This window comes from Centruroides vittatus, unplaced genomic scaffold (genome assembly GCF_030686945.1).
Source record: "Centruroides vittatus isolate TY-2023 unplaced genomic scaffold, ASM3068694v2 contig_1051, whole genome shotgun sequence".
Lineage (NCBI taxonomy): Eukaryota > Metazoa > Arthropoda > Arachnida > Scorpiones > Buthidae > Centruroides > Centruroides vittatus.
In genome coordinates this window covers 541,428-558,909 of record NW_027120680.1, presented here as the reverse complement: position 1 = coordinate 558,909, position 17,482 = coordinate 541,428, and the positions used below count along the sequence as shown (strand labels likewise).

The 17,482-nt window shown below is 30.9% G+C and overlaps 1 protein-coding gene across 2 annotated transcripts in view; it reads left to right on the top strand.

The window, feature by feature from the left end:
* Nucleotides 1-1,895: 1,895 nt before the first annotated feature.
* Nucleotides 1,896-17,482, top strand: part of LOC136971464 (actin-related protein 2) — a 41,274-nt gene continuing 25,687 nt past the window's right edge. The window contains exons 1-3 of one of the 2 annotated variants that reach the window (XM_067265923.1): nucleotides 1,896-2,060; nucleotides 12,524-12,634; nucleotides 15,924-15,944. In XM_067265923.1, coding sequence (XP_067122024.1) covers nucleotides 2,013-2,060; nucleotides 12,524-12,634; nucleotides 15,924-15,944 — 180 coding nt within the window. In that variant the 5' untranslated portion in view covers nucleotides 1,896-2,012. The remainder of the gene's footprint in view (nucleotides 2,061-12,523; nucleotides 12,635-15,923; nucleotides 15,945-17,482) is intronic. The other variant, XM_067265931.1, reaches the window with a different exon arrangement.

The following is a 17,482-nucleotide window of genomic DNA, read 5'->3' as shown; positions in this document are numbered from 1 at the left end:
ATTTTTCAACGAAGAAAAGGACTGAATGAAGATTCAGTCCCTTTCTTCCCATTTATCACTTCGCGCAGTAATTTTTTTAATACATTATGTCAAGCAAACATTTCTTTTCTATAACCTTTAGCTTCCTGTGCATTGCTTTAACGTTCCGAATAACCAAAACGCCGTGTGTCAACTCGTAAAAAAAAAAAAAAAAACAATTTTTCGTGTATTGTGCCAACCTGTAACCCGTGCCACTTCGGACATAGACCGTGAACAGAGAAAGTCTCCCCGTGCCCTACAGACTTGTCAACGCCACTGTCCAGGGCAGTGGCGTAGCTAGCATGGGTGACACCCGGTGGGAATATCGTGGTGACACCCTTTTTAACTCTTTTATAAAACACTGTTGAATTGTAATATCTTTGCACTCGAGCAACTTGAACGCTGTATTGAATATGCGATGTCGCGACGTATGAGTTTAGATTTAGAGAATAAATCATAATAAGATTTTCAGCTGGTGCGAGCTTCTGGTGACACCCGGGGCGGGCCGCCCCCACCGCCCTCCCCTAGCTACGCCTCTGGTCCAGGGGCCACCTTCGATCGACCATCGAAGAACCACATCGACGCCCAGGATGTCCGAACGGCTGATTGTCCTAAAGGAAACTATTTTGTACATAGTGTATGTTTATTTTATGTTTCTTTTTTGTCGGTTTTTGTCAAATACGTCTCTTCCGCCACTACGCACGTACGAATGGACCCTAGGCCATCACTGACGCGCAATTAACTGATTGCCCTCGAAAGTCGGCTTCTTACACAAACATAGCTTCCCTATCATCAAATGTCACGGCACGCCACTGGATATAACAAACACAGAAGTAAATAACACAAAATAAATTGTAGCTATGCGTCGATTCTGCGCGACATGTCCGAACATATAAGCTGAGCAATAGTGTGGGGGAGTGAGTAATCGAGAGTTGCGTGGCGCTCAAACAAAAGACGAATCGACGAGATTTAAAAATCGGGTAACTCCGGGTTCGCGTAAGTCGGGCTAGCGTAAGTCGAGGTATTACTGTATCAGGATAGGTTGGATTAGGGTGAAGGGACGCGTTGTATATTGTGTTTACATCATCCATCTAATTAGTACTTCGTTCCACATCGTTTGGTAAGTGGTGTGTCCTCGAGTTCGGGTGGTGATTCATTGTCGAAAAAAATAAGGTACCTACATCCATTGAGGTTATTGAACATTTTTCTCAGAAACCCTTCGTTTTTAGACACAGGCCCTTCAGGCCGGATGGCCGAGCGGTCAAGATTAGCAGCCTGCCGCCCTGGGGGACCCGGGATCGAATCCGGACGGGTCGAGAAATCCCCAGGAATTTTTCGGGGGGTGGTCCGTCCGGATATGTCGGGCCCCGTCCCTCACCACCCGGCCGCCTCATTGTGGGCCTGGCCGAACCCATAATGGGCTTGCTATAAGAGGCCCTCTTAGTGCCCACTGGGCGGAAAGTTAAAAAAAAAAAAAAAAAAAAAAAAAAGACACAGGCCCTGGCGGACCTTTTTTTAAACCCTTTTTATTGCGAAAAATCTCCCAAAATATCTACTTTTCCTCCCGATATATCCCGTAAATAAAATAATTTCGTTGTTAAAAACTGAAAATAATGTTTTAAATTTCTTGACGTTTGGGGTTTGGTCAGGCCATAATAAAGCGGCTACAATGATTTAGAAGTGGCTTCCAGAACATGTACGGTATAACTTTTACCGGTCAACGGTTTTATTTCATAATTTTCGTTAAAAACTTTGTAATTTTCGAAATATTACAGAAACCATCTACACTTATTTTTTTTTTTTTTTTTTTTTTACTCGGACGAAACCATCACAGACAAAAATGGAGACCAAACCGCGACTGTTAGTTCTATTACCGAACACCACGTGGCGTGTTGTCGTAAAAGATGGTTCATTGCCTGGAAGTGAAATGTGTGATTCACGAATAGGCTTGGTCTTTTAATAAATTTGATTTTTTACGAAAGATCGAAGGCATAATGGACGGACAAGGAAGGCAAGTCATTATATGCGATAATGGAACGGGAGTAAGTATTTATAAAGCAATTCGATAGTATCAGATCTCTATATATCTATATGAACTTATCTCAAAATATGTCAGTCTTAAGTGAATTCAGCAAAAAGCAGTGTTTAATAGGATTAAGTGTACTGATTTAACAACTTCAGCTCTTCAATTTAATACATTACAATCTATTAAGTTTCCATTGAATGTTTAAATATTTACGATTGTATACAGTTCAATTTAGAATTTATAGTCAGGATTTTGTGGTGAAAATCAGTTTCTTCAGTAATTAAAATTGATAAGTGAATCATTTGAATGTTTTCAAAATTAAATTATGAATCGTTCGTTTTGTTTATTAATAATAATCAAAATGTGCTCGTGCACTTCCCGAACCGATCGAAAGTAACGCTTCTGTTTTTATGTTAGTGCGGTACGATCGGAGACTCGCCTCGAGCGAAGCTAAAAATTGTAACGGAGGACGTTTGACTCTCGTGTCGTCGCCGTCTCGTAATTCCGTGGACGGCGGCGGCGAAATGCCGGCGTGCTCGGATGCTAGTTTGGCAGTTCCCGACTCTCCGGCGTTCCGCGGAACTCTAGGGTTTCGCCGATAAAAATGTCGGGTTCTGCGGTAACGTTAGTTTATCGAACGTTAATTAATAATTTATTCGAATAATGTTTCGAGAATTAATATTCCGTGGGGAAGGGAGACGTATGCTTTGTTTTCGAAACGTAAAATGTGTCGAGCGTAATGGTTAGAAAATCCAATCGTGTATTTGAATACCGAAGTATTCGCTTTGTTGGAGAAACTGCTGCGTAGAGTGGCGATGCTTGATTTCTTTAGTATTCTATTACAATTGACCAAAAATCAGATGCATTTGATTGTCTCACTACTAGTTAATGTCCCATCACAACTGCTGATGAAATCATTATGAAAATTAATCCTTTATGTTAATTACCAATTTGAAATAATAATTATTGCCTTTCCATAATTAACCTCTTTTTCATGCTTTTTTGATTTGTTGTGTTATTTATAATCAGCAATGTTTTCCAAAACTTTTTATCGAGATGAAAAGGTTTAGTGATTAAAATATGTGTCTTGAACCACTGGTCTAGCAACAAAAATCCTGAATTAATACTTTTGCTTTTCCAAATGACCAAAAAAGGTAATCATTATGAAGCATTGACCTTGTACTACACTTGAACAATGTCTCAAGACCCTCTCCTGTCTATTTTCCTTAATTATGTTGATTTTGGGGTAGGTTGCAAAAATGTTTTGTGTCGGATGTTGAAGTTATTTACTATTTTGATTTTTGCTGCAGTAGTTTGACAGAATAACAACTTGATTAGTTCTAACAAATTAAAAAACACTCTAAGCTTATGAAACTTGCTCATAAATAGCAAGCTTAAAAATTTTTTAAAATTTAAAAAAAAAAAAAAAAACAAGTTACTTTATTTCTGTATACTTTTACAATGTATAGATCAGTGTTTCTCAACCTCTAACAAGTCATTACCCCCTTCAATAAAACCATTACGTCGTATCGCCCCCTTCACTTTGAAAAAAATTTTGTTGGGCGTTAGCCTCGGCCCTCAAATTCGTATTGCATTGAATAGACTGGTGACTAGTATAATGTTATTTGTTTTATTATTGTATGATATAACGAATAAAATATCTAATTATTCTTAATATAATGTTTTACTATATCGCCCAAAAAATTGTATTTTGTCCCCAAAATATAAATTGTTACTAATGGCCCACATCGGGGGCGATATCGCCCCGTTGAGAAACACTGGTATAGACTAACCAAATATTACATACATACAGTATATATTAATATTGCCTACCATACTGGAGATGAAGATATTATGTTTAGGTTTGAAACTTTAATTACTAGGAAAAAATTGAAAATTCTAGTTTCAAATTTAACATCACTAAACCTAATAGACAAAACTTGACTTCTATCATGAATTTGCCAGAGGGCACCCAAAAACATTAGATTTCAAGACGTAGCAAGCATTACAAGTTTTTAGTACCGCTTGTTATGTCTGTATTAGTCTCTGGTATAAGTAAATGTTCTTTAAATAATTTAGATATTGTAATATAATTACATTTATTGCTTGTTCTTGAGAACTTATTTAATTCTAAAAAGTATTCTATTCTGTTCCTGGTTAATTCCAACAAGGTTAATATTAACAAAAACCTTGTGTCTGTATTTCCACTTGTCATCTGACATTCATTTTTCTGAAAAGGTTCAAAATCATTTTTGGAATAGTTTGTCATGCTTTGCAGTGATGGTTATACCTGGAGATGATTTTACTTATGGTCTTTGTCTACAGGTGTAATTTTAAGTTTTTGCATTATCCTTTGTTGTTTGTACTCAAAAACCTCTTCCATTTCCACATTGGACAGGTTTCTGGCTTATAATAGAATTTAACATAGAAAATCGTTATTCTGAAGAATTTTTTACATTCAGGCAGGTTTCTGCTTTATTCGGGTACCATGTTAGACAGGTTTTACCATATAAATAAATTTAAGGCAATTTTTTTAAAGATACTGCCAGTCTTAAGCAGATAGCATCCAATCCTGATAATATCTTAATCTGGGTTCTATTATATACAATACTATGGTCAGATATATACTCCAACATTATCATCATCAAAAATAAAATAACTAGTAAATAAAAAAATTTATTTTTAAAAATTTATTATTTATTTGAATGTTTGCCGGTTATTAAGTAGGAATTTAATATTAAAGAGTAATGTTCGGTTTATACAATTTTTCAAAAATTACAAACATATTGCAATGAATGTTTTAAGAATATTAAGAGGATTTTTCATAGATTTGGTCTCTATTTTTCTTTTATTTACATTGTACCTTTACTTGCTGTAGGTTGTGATATTCCTTCTGATGAGTTGTGCAGTTTAATGAACTTTATATTATAAACCTTGCTATCAGTGATCATAGTTTCATTAATTAAAAAAAAATGAATTCACTCTATTTTAACATTTTCTATTTATTTATTGTCATCATAATCTTTCTTTGCCCAAAAATAAACTTTTATATTTATTTTTGTTATGCTTATTTACTACTATCATTTCATGTTAGTTCCTTTTATATCAATGACTAACATGAACAACACTTTCATTTATTTTATTTCATTTAGAATGATTGATAGATAAACAGGAATTTTGTAACACTTTGATGCTATTTTGGGAACACGAATAAGATGATTGTGTTATGTTGGAATAAGATATTAAATTTCAATCATAAGAAATAATGGAGATCTTGACCTTATGTAAAATTTTGATTTATGACATTTTCAAGAATGAGATAGAATTGTAAATTGGAATTCTACTACACTTATGGCCTTCAATAGAATGCTGTTGTTAAGGTTGATATGTAATAATGCATAATCTAAATAAAAATAGATGATAAATTTTACGTAACTTTGTGTAATTTGAAAAACTTGAAATAAACATTTGTTAAAAATTTTCTTACTAAATGAAATACAACAGAATCTGCTTATAATAACCACTCTGGGACTGGCCTGTACTGATGATGATAATCAACCAATAACATTAATCAGGATAAGTCAATAAAACTACAATTAGAGGAAATTCAGCTTTTATTGACTTTGATATTAAATGGATGTGTTAAAAGCCTAAAACAATTAAAAAATGTTTAGCTTGAAGATTTATTCATTATAATTTGTATTATTAATTACTAGTAATTGTACTTTATCCAGCATATAATTAAATTGCTAGCATTTTTTACTTCAAATTATTATTATTTCATACTTCATTAAATTGTTAGCAATTTAATTAAGTATGAAAACTTCTAAATTAAGATTATTAATATCCCAAATTTAATTTTAATTGTAATCAGTTTAATGTGATCTCAGGTTATTTCCAGCCAAAATTAAAGAAAACGAGTAGGAATATTTATCTGAAATCCTTTTCATTTGTTGTTTAAAATATTATCATTATTACAAATGCATTTATCAGAATTAATTTAAAACAGTGTAAAGAACTTCATAAACATCAGTTATGATGTTGTTTTCTAAGTTTTGTGTTTGATTTCTAGAAACAGAAATATTTGCTTTAGGGATATTAAAAATGTTATTAGTATATAATAAAATACAAACTCAATTTACATTGTACACTAAACTAAATATTCAACTTTCACTTATGTACAGATATGTTACCAGTTACACTAGTTGAATGTCTGTCTTATCTTTGCTTCCAGACTTATTAATATGAACTAGATGCATGATTGCTAAAGCACTTGCACAGTAAGCAGAAATTATGGATTTGATTCCCACTCTGGATCAATTTTTTTCTTCCAGAACATTTTAAATTATATAATTTAATACTAAACTAAATGATCATTAGATTTTACAAGGTGAAATATTTTTATTGGAATCTCGGTAAAAATATTATTTCACCATTTTCAAATGATATATTTGAAGTGGTTTTTGGACAATTTCAAATGACCAAATGACAAGGCATGGTATTGCTTGATTACAAGTGATATCATTTCAGATCATTATTTGAAATGGTCTGAATATCATTTCAGACGTGGAATAATTTGTCCCTAGAGGGACGTGTTATGTGCCATCTCGTATTAAATTTAATAATTATAATTTAATTAAATAATCTTAGAATAATCTGGAGGAAGAGAATCTGCCCAGGGCAGGCAACTCCCACTTCCCGTGCAGACGGGACAAATTAATCGGTAATTAAAATTATAATCGCTGAAAAATAGCCCAATATTTTACAGCAGTTGATGTGGCTTTACACTAATGAAACAGGTTTAGGAAGATGTTTATATATATACCATGGAAATCTAATAGTATGTGATTGCAAATGATACTGAGTGCTGAGTGCATAAAACAGTTTTATAGTAGTCAGAAATCTTTAATTAATAATATCGTTTACAAGATATTTTCAAAAGCTGCTGAATGTGATTTTAAGTATCAGGTCAGTCCATAAGTCCGTGCGCATTTTTATGACCTTGAGAAAAATCTTGTTTTGCTGTTAAAAATGTCAGTCTAATGTGATAATTTTTACACCGAAGTGTTAAATTGGATCTCATTTGTATAATACTGTTCAGAATTGTGAACATTTCAGTTGTTTATTTTCGTTAAAATGGAAGTAACTGACGAATATAAAAGACACGTTTTATACTTTTTATTTGGTGAGAATGCTACAAATGCAGCCAAAAAAATAAATACTGTACATAATCAAATCGTAATTAGTTCAAGGACTGCGCAGAAATGGTTTGAAAGATTTAGAAACAACGATTTTAGTGTGGAGGATAAGGCTCGTACGGGAAGATCCGTCGACTTCGACGACGATGCTCTCTCTGCACTAGTCTGCACTGTAAAAAAGGCTATTTCTGAATATTTTGATTCAAAACCGAAATCATTTTACGAAGACGGGATTAAAAAGCTACCATCGAGATGGCAAAAAATTGTACAAAATAATGGTGAATACATTATAGATTGAAATAAAATTTAATTAAAATCTTTTGCTGCTTTTTTTGTAGATAAAAATACGCACGAACTTATGGACTGACCTGATAATAACAGATGATATAAAGCAATGTCATTCATAACATATTAGTTGATGTCAAAGATTCAAAAATTGAAAACATAAAATGTTTTAAAATATGAGAATATTTTAAAACATTTGTGATATCACTTGATGTCAAGTGTTGTCATGTCATACTGCAGTGTTTTTCAACCTTTTTCATTGAGTGGCACCTCCTGATTGAAGAAAAAAACAATCGTGGCACCCTTGACCGGCGACGGATCTAGAATCTGAATAAGGGGGCTAATGGGGGAGATGAATTTTTTGCGAAAATGAATATTATGCACAATGCTGGGGTGGGATCTGGGGAGGGGACTTCCTCCCCGGACCCCAAAAAAAAATTTTAAAAATTGACAATTTGAAGTAGCATTTTAATGCAAAAATAGTGTTTCTACGTGTTCAAAATCAAAATTTAAGTCCATTGAATTTTGTCGAAATACTGACGAGTTATCTTGAACTATACTTAAGTAAATTTCCAAGAAAATGCCTAAAGGTCCCGAACTTTGCGACACCCCAATCGTGGCACCGTGGCACCCCGGTTGAAAAACACTGTCATACTGTGTACTGACAACTGATATGTTATATCATTTGAAATTGTGTACCATTAATACATGACTTGAAATTATATTTTTATTAAATTAAAATACATGCAACATTGATAAATAATTTGAGTTGTTAAAATGAGATAACAAAGAAGTTTTTTGTTATAGAAATCCAATTTATTCCTATTTTAATGCTTTTAACATCCTTTAGCTTCATTTTTAGATTTAGGATGACAAGTTACAGCTTTAAAATAAGAATGCATCTTAAAAATGCAATTTATGTCTTCTATCTGAAGATGAAACTAAAGGTTTTGAAAATTAAATGTTGGAATAAATTGGATCTACACTGTGATATACATTTAGCTTATAAATCAGATATTATATATTAGTAAATATAATAGATACTAGCTGTTAAAACAGAACTGTGTTATTATGGTAAAAGTTTTGGAATGTTGTACAAGAATCGTATTTCAATAAAATATTGTTCTTTTTTATATTCAGTTCAACTTATAACCTTATATCTATAAATCAAAGATGCCAAAACTATATGTCTAATTCAGTATCTCTCAGAAATATAGATCTTTAGAGTTTCCTTAAGCAAAGTTTGAATAAAGAATTTTGTTTACTTTTAGAAATATGAGTTCAGTATCACATATGTTTAAATGAAAGATATTAATCAGTAATAAATATAAACAGAGTTTGCACATTTATTTTGCTTTACATAATGTGGTTCTTTATGATAAGATAACAGTTATTTTGTATGAGAAAGAGATCCAATATTTAGAAGTTTGGTTATATCTATTTTTATTTTTTTTTAATAACATAACTTTTTAAAACTTTATTGAACTTTATCATCAATATACTGGTACTCAAACTTTGTTACTTGTACTGCTTATCCATTGAATGGCTTAGTTATTGAAGTAATTTTATAAAAACTAGCAAACTAAACATTTTTAAGAATGTGTTAAATCATTAATAAAAAATTACAAACTATTTTAATACAAGATTTAAAAAAAATAAACTGGATATAATATAATTTTCTTAGTTTATTCATTTGTTTCATACTGTAAAATAATGTTAATCATTTAACAATATAAATATATCATAAGTTCCCTTTATAAATTATTGTATATTTACAACTCATAATAACCAGATGTTTTTTCATCTTCTGCAGTTATTATATAATTTTGGTTCTAACTTGAAAGAGGTAATAGATGATAACATCAAGGAAATGATATTATAATTAGAAACTTGTTTAAGTCTTTGAGAGAGAATAGTATCTTTGTTAGCATAATTACGTAGGACGGGGAGGGCAACCTGCAAACCTCGGGCCACGTGTGGCCCGCAGTAATATTTTTTGCAGCCTGCCTCGCATAAAATATTAATAAATATATCAATTTCCCAACTTAAAGAAGTATGCAGCAAAAATTCAAACGTTATTTTCTACAACTTATGTTTGTGAATAGTTTTTTCGCAATGAACTTAGTAAAAATTAAAACAAGAAACCGGCTAAAAGACACGTCGAAACTAATTTAAAAATAGCAGTGATTAATATTTTTGATATATTACGTTTACATCAGTTCCAGAAGCTAAATTAAGTATACCTATGCTAATTTATAATTATATATGAATGAATAATTGTGATTTACTGGCATTTTTTCCTCTTTTCTCTTGTATGCGGCCCACGTCGGTTAAAAGTTTTGAAATGCGGCCCTTACATAGAAAAAGATTGCCCATCCCCGACATAGGATATGGAAGCACAAGAAATTGTATTTTACTAGGAAATTATCACTAACAAAAACTAAGTATAAGCAAACTTGGAAAAAAATATTGATTAAACTATTGAATTGATATCTTTGCTTTTTTATGTTTGATAATTACTAAATGACAGAAATTTGTTTTCTAAATTGTTAGATAATTTATATTTTTTTTTAATACTTTCATAACACTTTATTTTAAAAATAATTTGATTCAGTGTATACAGAATATGTTAAGTGTTAATATTATGCATGGTTTACTTTATTAAATAAGTAATTACTGTTTGTTTTATTTTAAGTAGGCTACACAAATGCTTGTTGGTTAACTTTCGACACTGGACACTTGTGAATAGATTGTTGATTTCATCTCTACTGCAGACACACTTCACTTCACTCCTTGTTGTCAGAACATCAGTTCAAAAACATTTTGAATTGGTGTTCTGGAATCTTGTCATTGAGTGCAGTTTGAACGTGGAGATCGTTTGTTTTTTCAAAAATTAAATGCTCGATTGTAAAGATTTTTGATTTTTGTGATTAGTCAATATATAAATACTTGAGATAAAGTCAGCATAATTATTTATGAATTTTATAAATAGCTTTTAATTACTGTAGTGTTTATGAAACCGTGCCGGTGCTTATTCTGCAACTTGAACACAAACTATATGGTGTATTTTCTCGGACATATGGCAAATTTCATCACTAAGTGAGGAAACTGAGGAAACCTTAGTGATGAAATTTGCCATGTGTCCGAGAAAATACACCATATAGTTTGTGTTCAAGTTGAAGCTTTTAATTACATTAAGAATTCAAGGTAAATTTGCTGATTTTAATTAGAAATAAAGCATATTTTGAACAATGTAAATGTATTCTTCTGAAGTTAGATTATTATAATCAACTGTTAATGACATTACTAAGCAATAAGACTGATGATGATAAGAACAGAAAAATATTGTTAGAATGATATTATTTGTTAATGTTATAAATTTAATTTTTTGTCAATGTTATTTTATCATTTTTACTAAATTATTCCTTCATAAATTGTCTGATAAAAATTGAAATATGCTGAAAATGTTGAGAAATTTATATTTTTAAATAGTTTATATCATCCTTACTGTTATATAGCAATTTGTATATCATGGGTTTCTCCAGAAACAAAGTTTAGCTTCCGAATACTTAGCTATTTGCTTGTAAGTTGATGAGTGTCTATGGTTGTAATCCCCAGTTATTTGCCTATTTGATGTAGCAGGTAAATTTGTATTGGTTTTCATAAGGCATGCAGAGTTCATAAATTTGTCTTCTATTGTATCTGCCAGGTTCTGTATCAGTTTTTTACTGTACTCATGTTGTAGCTTTTCTTTCTATACGTTTGAGCTCTGCTATGATATTTGAGCAGTGGTTGTATGCTCTTCTGATTACAGTTCTAAATGCTACTATTTTATAATGAAAAAAGCATAGAGGCCGCGTTTCTTTATGCAGCGAGAGTGTAGCAAAAATATTGTTACAAGCAGCTATCGCTACACGTTGCTGCATCATAGTTTAGAAATGCTTTCCGCTCAAGCGAAACATATATGCCGTAATCTATCCTTTAATTCCAGTTACAGCCAAAAGTAGTGCTTTAGTTAAAGAGCTACAATATTTAAATAGATATAAAGAATTGAGCATTTCTCTTTCCAAAAATGTGAACGAAGTAAAGCGATAGGAGATGTATAATTATATTTAAAATATAGTATTTTCTTTATTTAAAATTTATTTTGTATACTAGTACTTTCTATATATTAACAGGATTTATTATACTGGAAATTATGGATGCAGATATTTAGTCTTACAGATCAAAAATAATGTTCTTTATTTAGTTCATCAGGTGAACTTCTTTCTTTATTCTTTATTCTTTAGATAACTTTCAGAGTCATTTTATAAAATTTAATTCTTCTTAATCTTTACATAATATTTTTATCAACAGTCACTTTCACTTTTTTATTTTTACAGCATAATATCGTATTATACACACAAGCTTCCGTTTTGCTTTACACGTGTAGCGGATGTAAAAGCTGCTTTACCTTTGCTGCAGCGATCTCTTGCAGCAAACATTTAGAAACAGGTTTCAGAGTGTTTGCTGTAAAGCGTTATTGAGCACTGCATAAACACGGCCACACTCACTGCTTGGATATCACAAACATCATACTAGAGCTGAAAAGTATAGAAAGAATAGCTACAACACATGGATACAGTAAAAATCTCATACAGAACCTGGCACATAGAATATATCAATTTATGAACAATCCACAGCTGGAGAATACCACACAAATTTTTCTGCTATATCAAATAGGTGAATAACTGTGGATTATGACCATAGACTCTTATCCATTTACAAGAAAATAACTAAGTATTTGGAAACTAAACTTTGCTTCTGGAAAAACACCACAACATACAAGTTGCTACATAACAGTAAGGATGATAAAGACTATAACAAAACACTGTGCATAGACTCCATTTCAGTAAAGGATGAAAGATTTAAACATCTTGTATATTATTAAATATGTTATTATTGTAAAACTCTTTGTATTTTGAAAGAATTAAATAAAATTTAAATTATATTTCAGTTTGTTAAATGTGGCTATGCTGGATCAAATTTTCCTGCATTTACATTTCCTTCAATGGTTGGAAGGCCTATAATTAGAGCAGCTCATAAAATTGGAGATATAGAAGTCAAGGTAATGATAATTTATATTATTATTTAATCTGCTGTTTTAATTATTTTATCTGCTGCTAAATTTTTAATTATTTTTCTTAAAATATAATTTATCACATGAAAACCTATACATGTAAATATTTTACTGTTGATTCTCAATTTAATGGACTAATAGGAAGAGCAGCAATCCAATAATGCTGATAGTTTATTATAAAATATAGTAAACTTTATATAAAATATGGTAAGGGATATGAACAACATAAATTGTGATGAATAATAATGCAGCACTTCCAAGTGTGATCTTAGTCAATAGCTATGCAGTGCACTGTTTACAAAACACACCACACACTAATGGTCAGAGTCTCTTATTTACAAATGCTGTTTCATCTGAATAGTCCATCCAATTAGTCTTGAGTCATTATATACCATGCAACATTCTCAACACATTCATATTATTACAAGAATAACTTGAAATAAGCACACATAAATAACTCACTACACACCACACCGGAATTACTTCCAAAAAATTACGTACCTAGAACCTTTTACAGTGTGGTAACTCATAAATATTGCCACATAAACGTTTTCAAACCTCTTTTGGGCTCTGCTTCAGGTTCCAAATCGTTTCTACATGGATGTTTGATTGCCATTAAAAATTCATTTAATTGGCATGTTATTGAAATATCAGTTCAATTGTAAATTCAAAAGAATTTACAAAAAATCCACATTACACATGCGCGACAAGCCAGCCCGTCCATGTATAACAGGTTGACTAGAGTGCTCTGTGAATTAACTCTTGCCAGGCTAATGATAAAACCATCAATTTTAAAAAGGAGATGGTTTTATCATTTTATCACAGATGGGCTGGCTTGTCACACATGTGCGACGTGGATTTCTTGTAAATCCTTTCGAATTTATGATCAAACTGATATTTCAACAACATGCCAATCGAACGAATTTTTAACGGCAACCGAACATTCATCTAGAAACGATTTGGAACCCGAAGCAGAGCCCAGAAGGGGTTTGAAAATGTTTGTGTGATGATAGTTATAAGTTACCACACCGTAAAAGGTTCTGGGTACATAATTTTTTGGTAATAACCACACAGAATGGAACTTTGAAACATATGGATTTGGTCTAGTGTTTCTGAAATCTCTTATATCAAGGTCTGTAAAATTGAGATTCAGCAGTATATGATACCAAGTATTATGAAAGTTTGATTTAGAATTCTGTTCATGTTATTTATTTGATCAATTTACATACTAATGTTAATTTTCTAGACATTTTTTCAAAATTTTTAAATTATATGTATTTGTATTTTTTAAAATAATACTTTTTTTATTAAGTAATAATCATTAATGTTATGTATATATAATCCTTTCTATTATATAGGTGCTAAGACATTTGTTTTCATGTCCATTATGGGTTTGGCCAGATCCACAATTGGATGGTCATCTAGTTGAGGGAAGGGATCTGGCAGATTTAAGTCAAAACTATTTATGAAAATTTTTGAGGATTTAGAATTCAGGTTTTCAAAATAGTGTATGATCGTTTAATATTTTAGCCATTTGACTATCAATCATTATTGATTTCATTTTATTTATAATAATTTATTACAAGAGTATAAGAAATAAAAGATAGACAATACAAACAACAACATTTATGTTTTGTATTAAAGTTTATAAAATTCAGATAGTCTTATATTTGACAGATAATTTTCTAGCAAATTGATTTGTAAAAATTTAATTAATACAAGCTTTTGGTCATAATACATTATACATACAATATTATTGACACACATCAGGCTGTAATACTGGTGATAAAAGTAATAAACTATCTTAAGATGTTAAAAGATTTAGAAATATCACAATTTGTTAATAATAATTATCAACAAATTACAGTAGAGAGTACAGTAATTTAACACAATAATACATTTGCAATTTTTTTAAATTATTTCTAAAACTATTAATATCTTAAGACAGTTTATCACATTATACAGGGTGTGCATTATTAGATATACAGTTCTTTTTATTCTTTATTATTATTTTTTTTTTTGTTTTGCAGGTATTGAGAAACAATGGTGTACAATCTGAGTGAAGAACAAAAAAAGTGGATGCTGAAACAATATTGGAAGACTGAAAATGCTGAGATGATTACAGAGCATGGAAAGAGACATTTGACACTACTTCACTAAAATATAATATATTTGACAATGTATTGTATCAGTAATAAATTTGATGGCATGGATTCACTGGTTAATACATTGAAACCTGAATGTTCTCTGGTTTCAATTTGAATTCAGGCATTAAACATTGGAAGGACATCCTTGATATGGATAGTTCCTGATACGCATGTTGCATAAACTTTTTTGGACTGTTCGTGAATGTCGGGTACTCTCATCACATTCTCATCTCTCAGGTATCTGAGGAAGCATTTACTGCTGAATTTGTTTCATCAAATTTATTTCTATTATGATAAATTATCAAATGATTCAGTGGATTAGTGTCGTATGTCTCATACCATGCTCTGTGCACCATCTTGGCATTTTTCAGTCTTCCAATACTGCTTCAGAATCCACTTTTTGTTTTTCATTCAAATTGCGTGCCATTGTTTCTCAATACCTACAAAATAAAAAGAAATAAAGAATAAAAATAACTGTATACATTACCTACTTTTGGTTCAACTGTATATACATTTTTACAATAGGTAAATTTAAGATTACTATATTATAAATTTCACAGTATAAGAAAATTGTGAGTTTTAGAGTGAATTCTTTAAATATTCAAAATTCAAGCAGTTTTGAACCTTTGTGATTCATCAGCGGCATAAATATTGAAATATTTTAACTGGAAAAGCTTGAAATCATTTGAGTTTTAAATATTTAAAGAATTCACTTGAATAAAGCATAATATTTGTATATTTTGAATTTTAATTGGCATTTTGGAGATTTATGAATTTTGTCACAAAGTATCAATTTATTGATTTTTCAGTTAAATTTTTTGTTGATTTAATTATTGATGATCAACTTTCCAGCTGTTTGATATCATGCAAAAAATAACCAGGAACGTAGATACAAAATACAAATAAACTTTTATTCCTGATAAATAATGAATTTTATATTAAAAAAGTAATATAAAAATTGAAAATATTAAGTTGTCTATATAACTTTTTATTTTTTGTTAAACAATGTAATAATTGTAAGAAATTTATTTCTAATTTTAAATTTTTATTCTTTTCTTCTTAATTAAAATTTTAATTTATTAATAAAGTTAAATTATAATCAATGCCCATTCCTTAATGCTGCTTTTAAGGAAAGTGCAGCTGACAATCATGTAAGTAATATAATAAATACAATAAAGTGTGTGTGGATATAATTTTTATCAACAAAATATAATTTTAATATTGGATTTTTTGTGACAAGACAATAATATTCTGGGACTTGGCAGAAAAAATATATTTTTTTTTTATTATAAGAGAAATTGTATTTGCCATGATCTATAAAATCATTGTTATATACTTCTCTTATACAAGTACAGTAGATTCTTGATAAGTCAAACTTTGGTAACTCTAATTTTTATTTTTTCCTGACTTAACTCTCATAGACACAATGCATTGTGTTTCTATAAGTCAAAATAGTTTTGCAATTCAAATGTTTTATAAGTTAAAGTAATCAAACTTAAAAGTTAAGGTCCAGAAACTATTTCATGTCTGATTCCATTTTTTAAGGAAAAATTATATTGTCATGAAGTAGTAGACTAGTATTGAATAGAATTATATCTCTGTACAACATAAAATTCAAAATTTTAACAGTGTTTTGCATTTAAAGTAACAATCTTATTCTTAAAAAAATTGACAAATGAAGTCTTAGTCCTTTAAAATTAATTTAAAATTTTTAGATTTTGAAAATTTCAAAATGTAATAAACATGTCTGTGATTTGACAGTTTACTAAGTTGTTATATTTGGCAAATTAGATTTATGAGTTTATCTACATATATTTCCTTGTTTGAAACTAAACATTCATACTGTATAAATCTCATTGTAAAGTTTGAATTGCATGTTCACGTTTTAAATGATAGTGACATCACTGAATCTTCTTGAAACATTTTAACCAGTGCGGTATGCTCAAAGTTTGTAAGCGAACGTTTTCATCTCCCTCACTGGGTCCTTTCGCAAGCTATATTCTCTTTGTCGACCGTTATAATGATTATCCACTTTCCGGATAAAAATTCGAATTATCAAATTTCGAATCTAGCAAACCGCATGCCAACCAACTTTTAAAATATATTTTAAAAATGATCACGTGACAATCGTTTGCCACGTATAGAGTCCACATAAAATAATTAGTTATTCTCAATTGGATCGTATCTCTTATAAAGGCGATGTCTTGAAATGGCCTCTTCGATCTTTTTGCCTCCTTTACTCCGTATCTCCCCTTTTGTATTAGGGCCTGCCACGCCAACAATAATGTTATCTTGTCCCTCAAATTGATTGGTTGGGTGGAGTGGAAGGCCTTACATATCTCTATCTGCTCCAACCATTAAGGTGGTCTGTGTGCTGCGTGGTGGCGAGGAGTTTAGTGCTCTTGAAGATCCGGAATCACAGCAGATTTCAAGAGTGCTAAACTCCTCGCCACCACGCAGCACACAGACCACCTTAATGGTTGGAGCAGATAGAGATATGTAAGGCCTTCCACTCCACCCAACCAATCAATTTGAGGGACAAGATAACATTATTGTTGGCGTGGCAGGCCCTAATACAAAAGGGGAGATACGGAGTAAAGGAGGCAAAAAGATCGAAGAGGCCATTTCAAGACATCGCCTTTATAAGAGATACGATCCAATTGAGAATAACTAATTATTTTATGTGGAC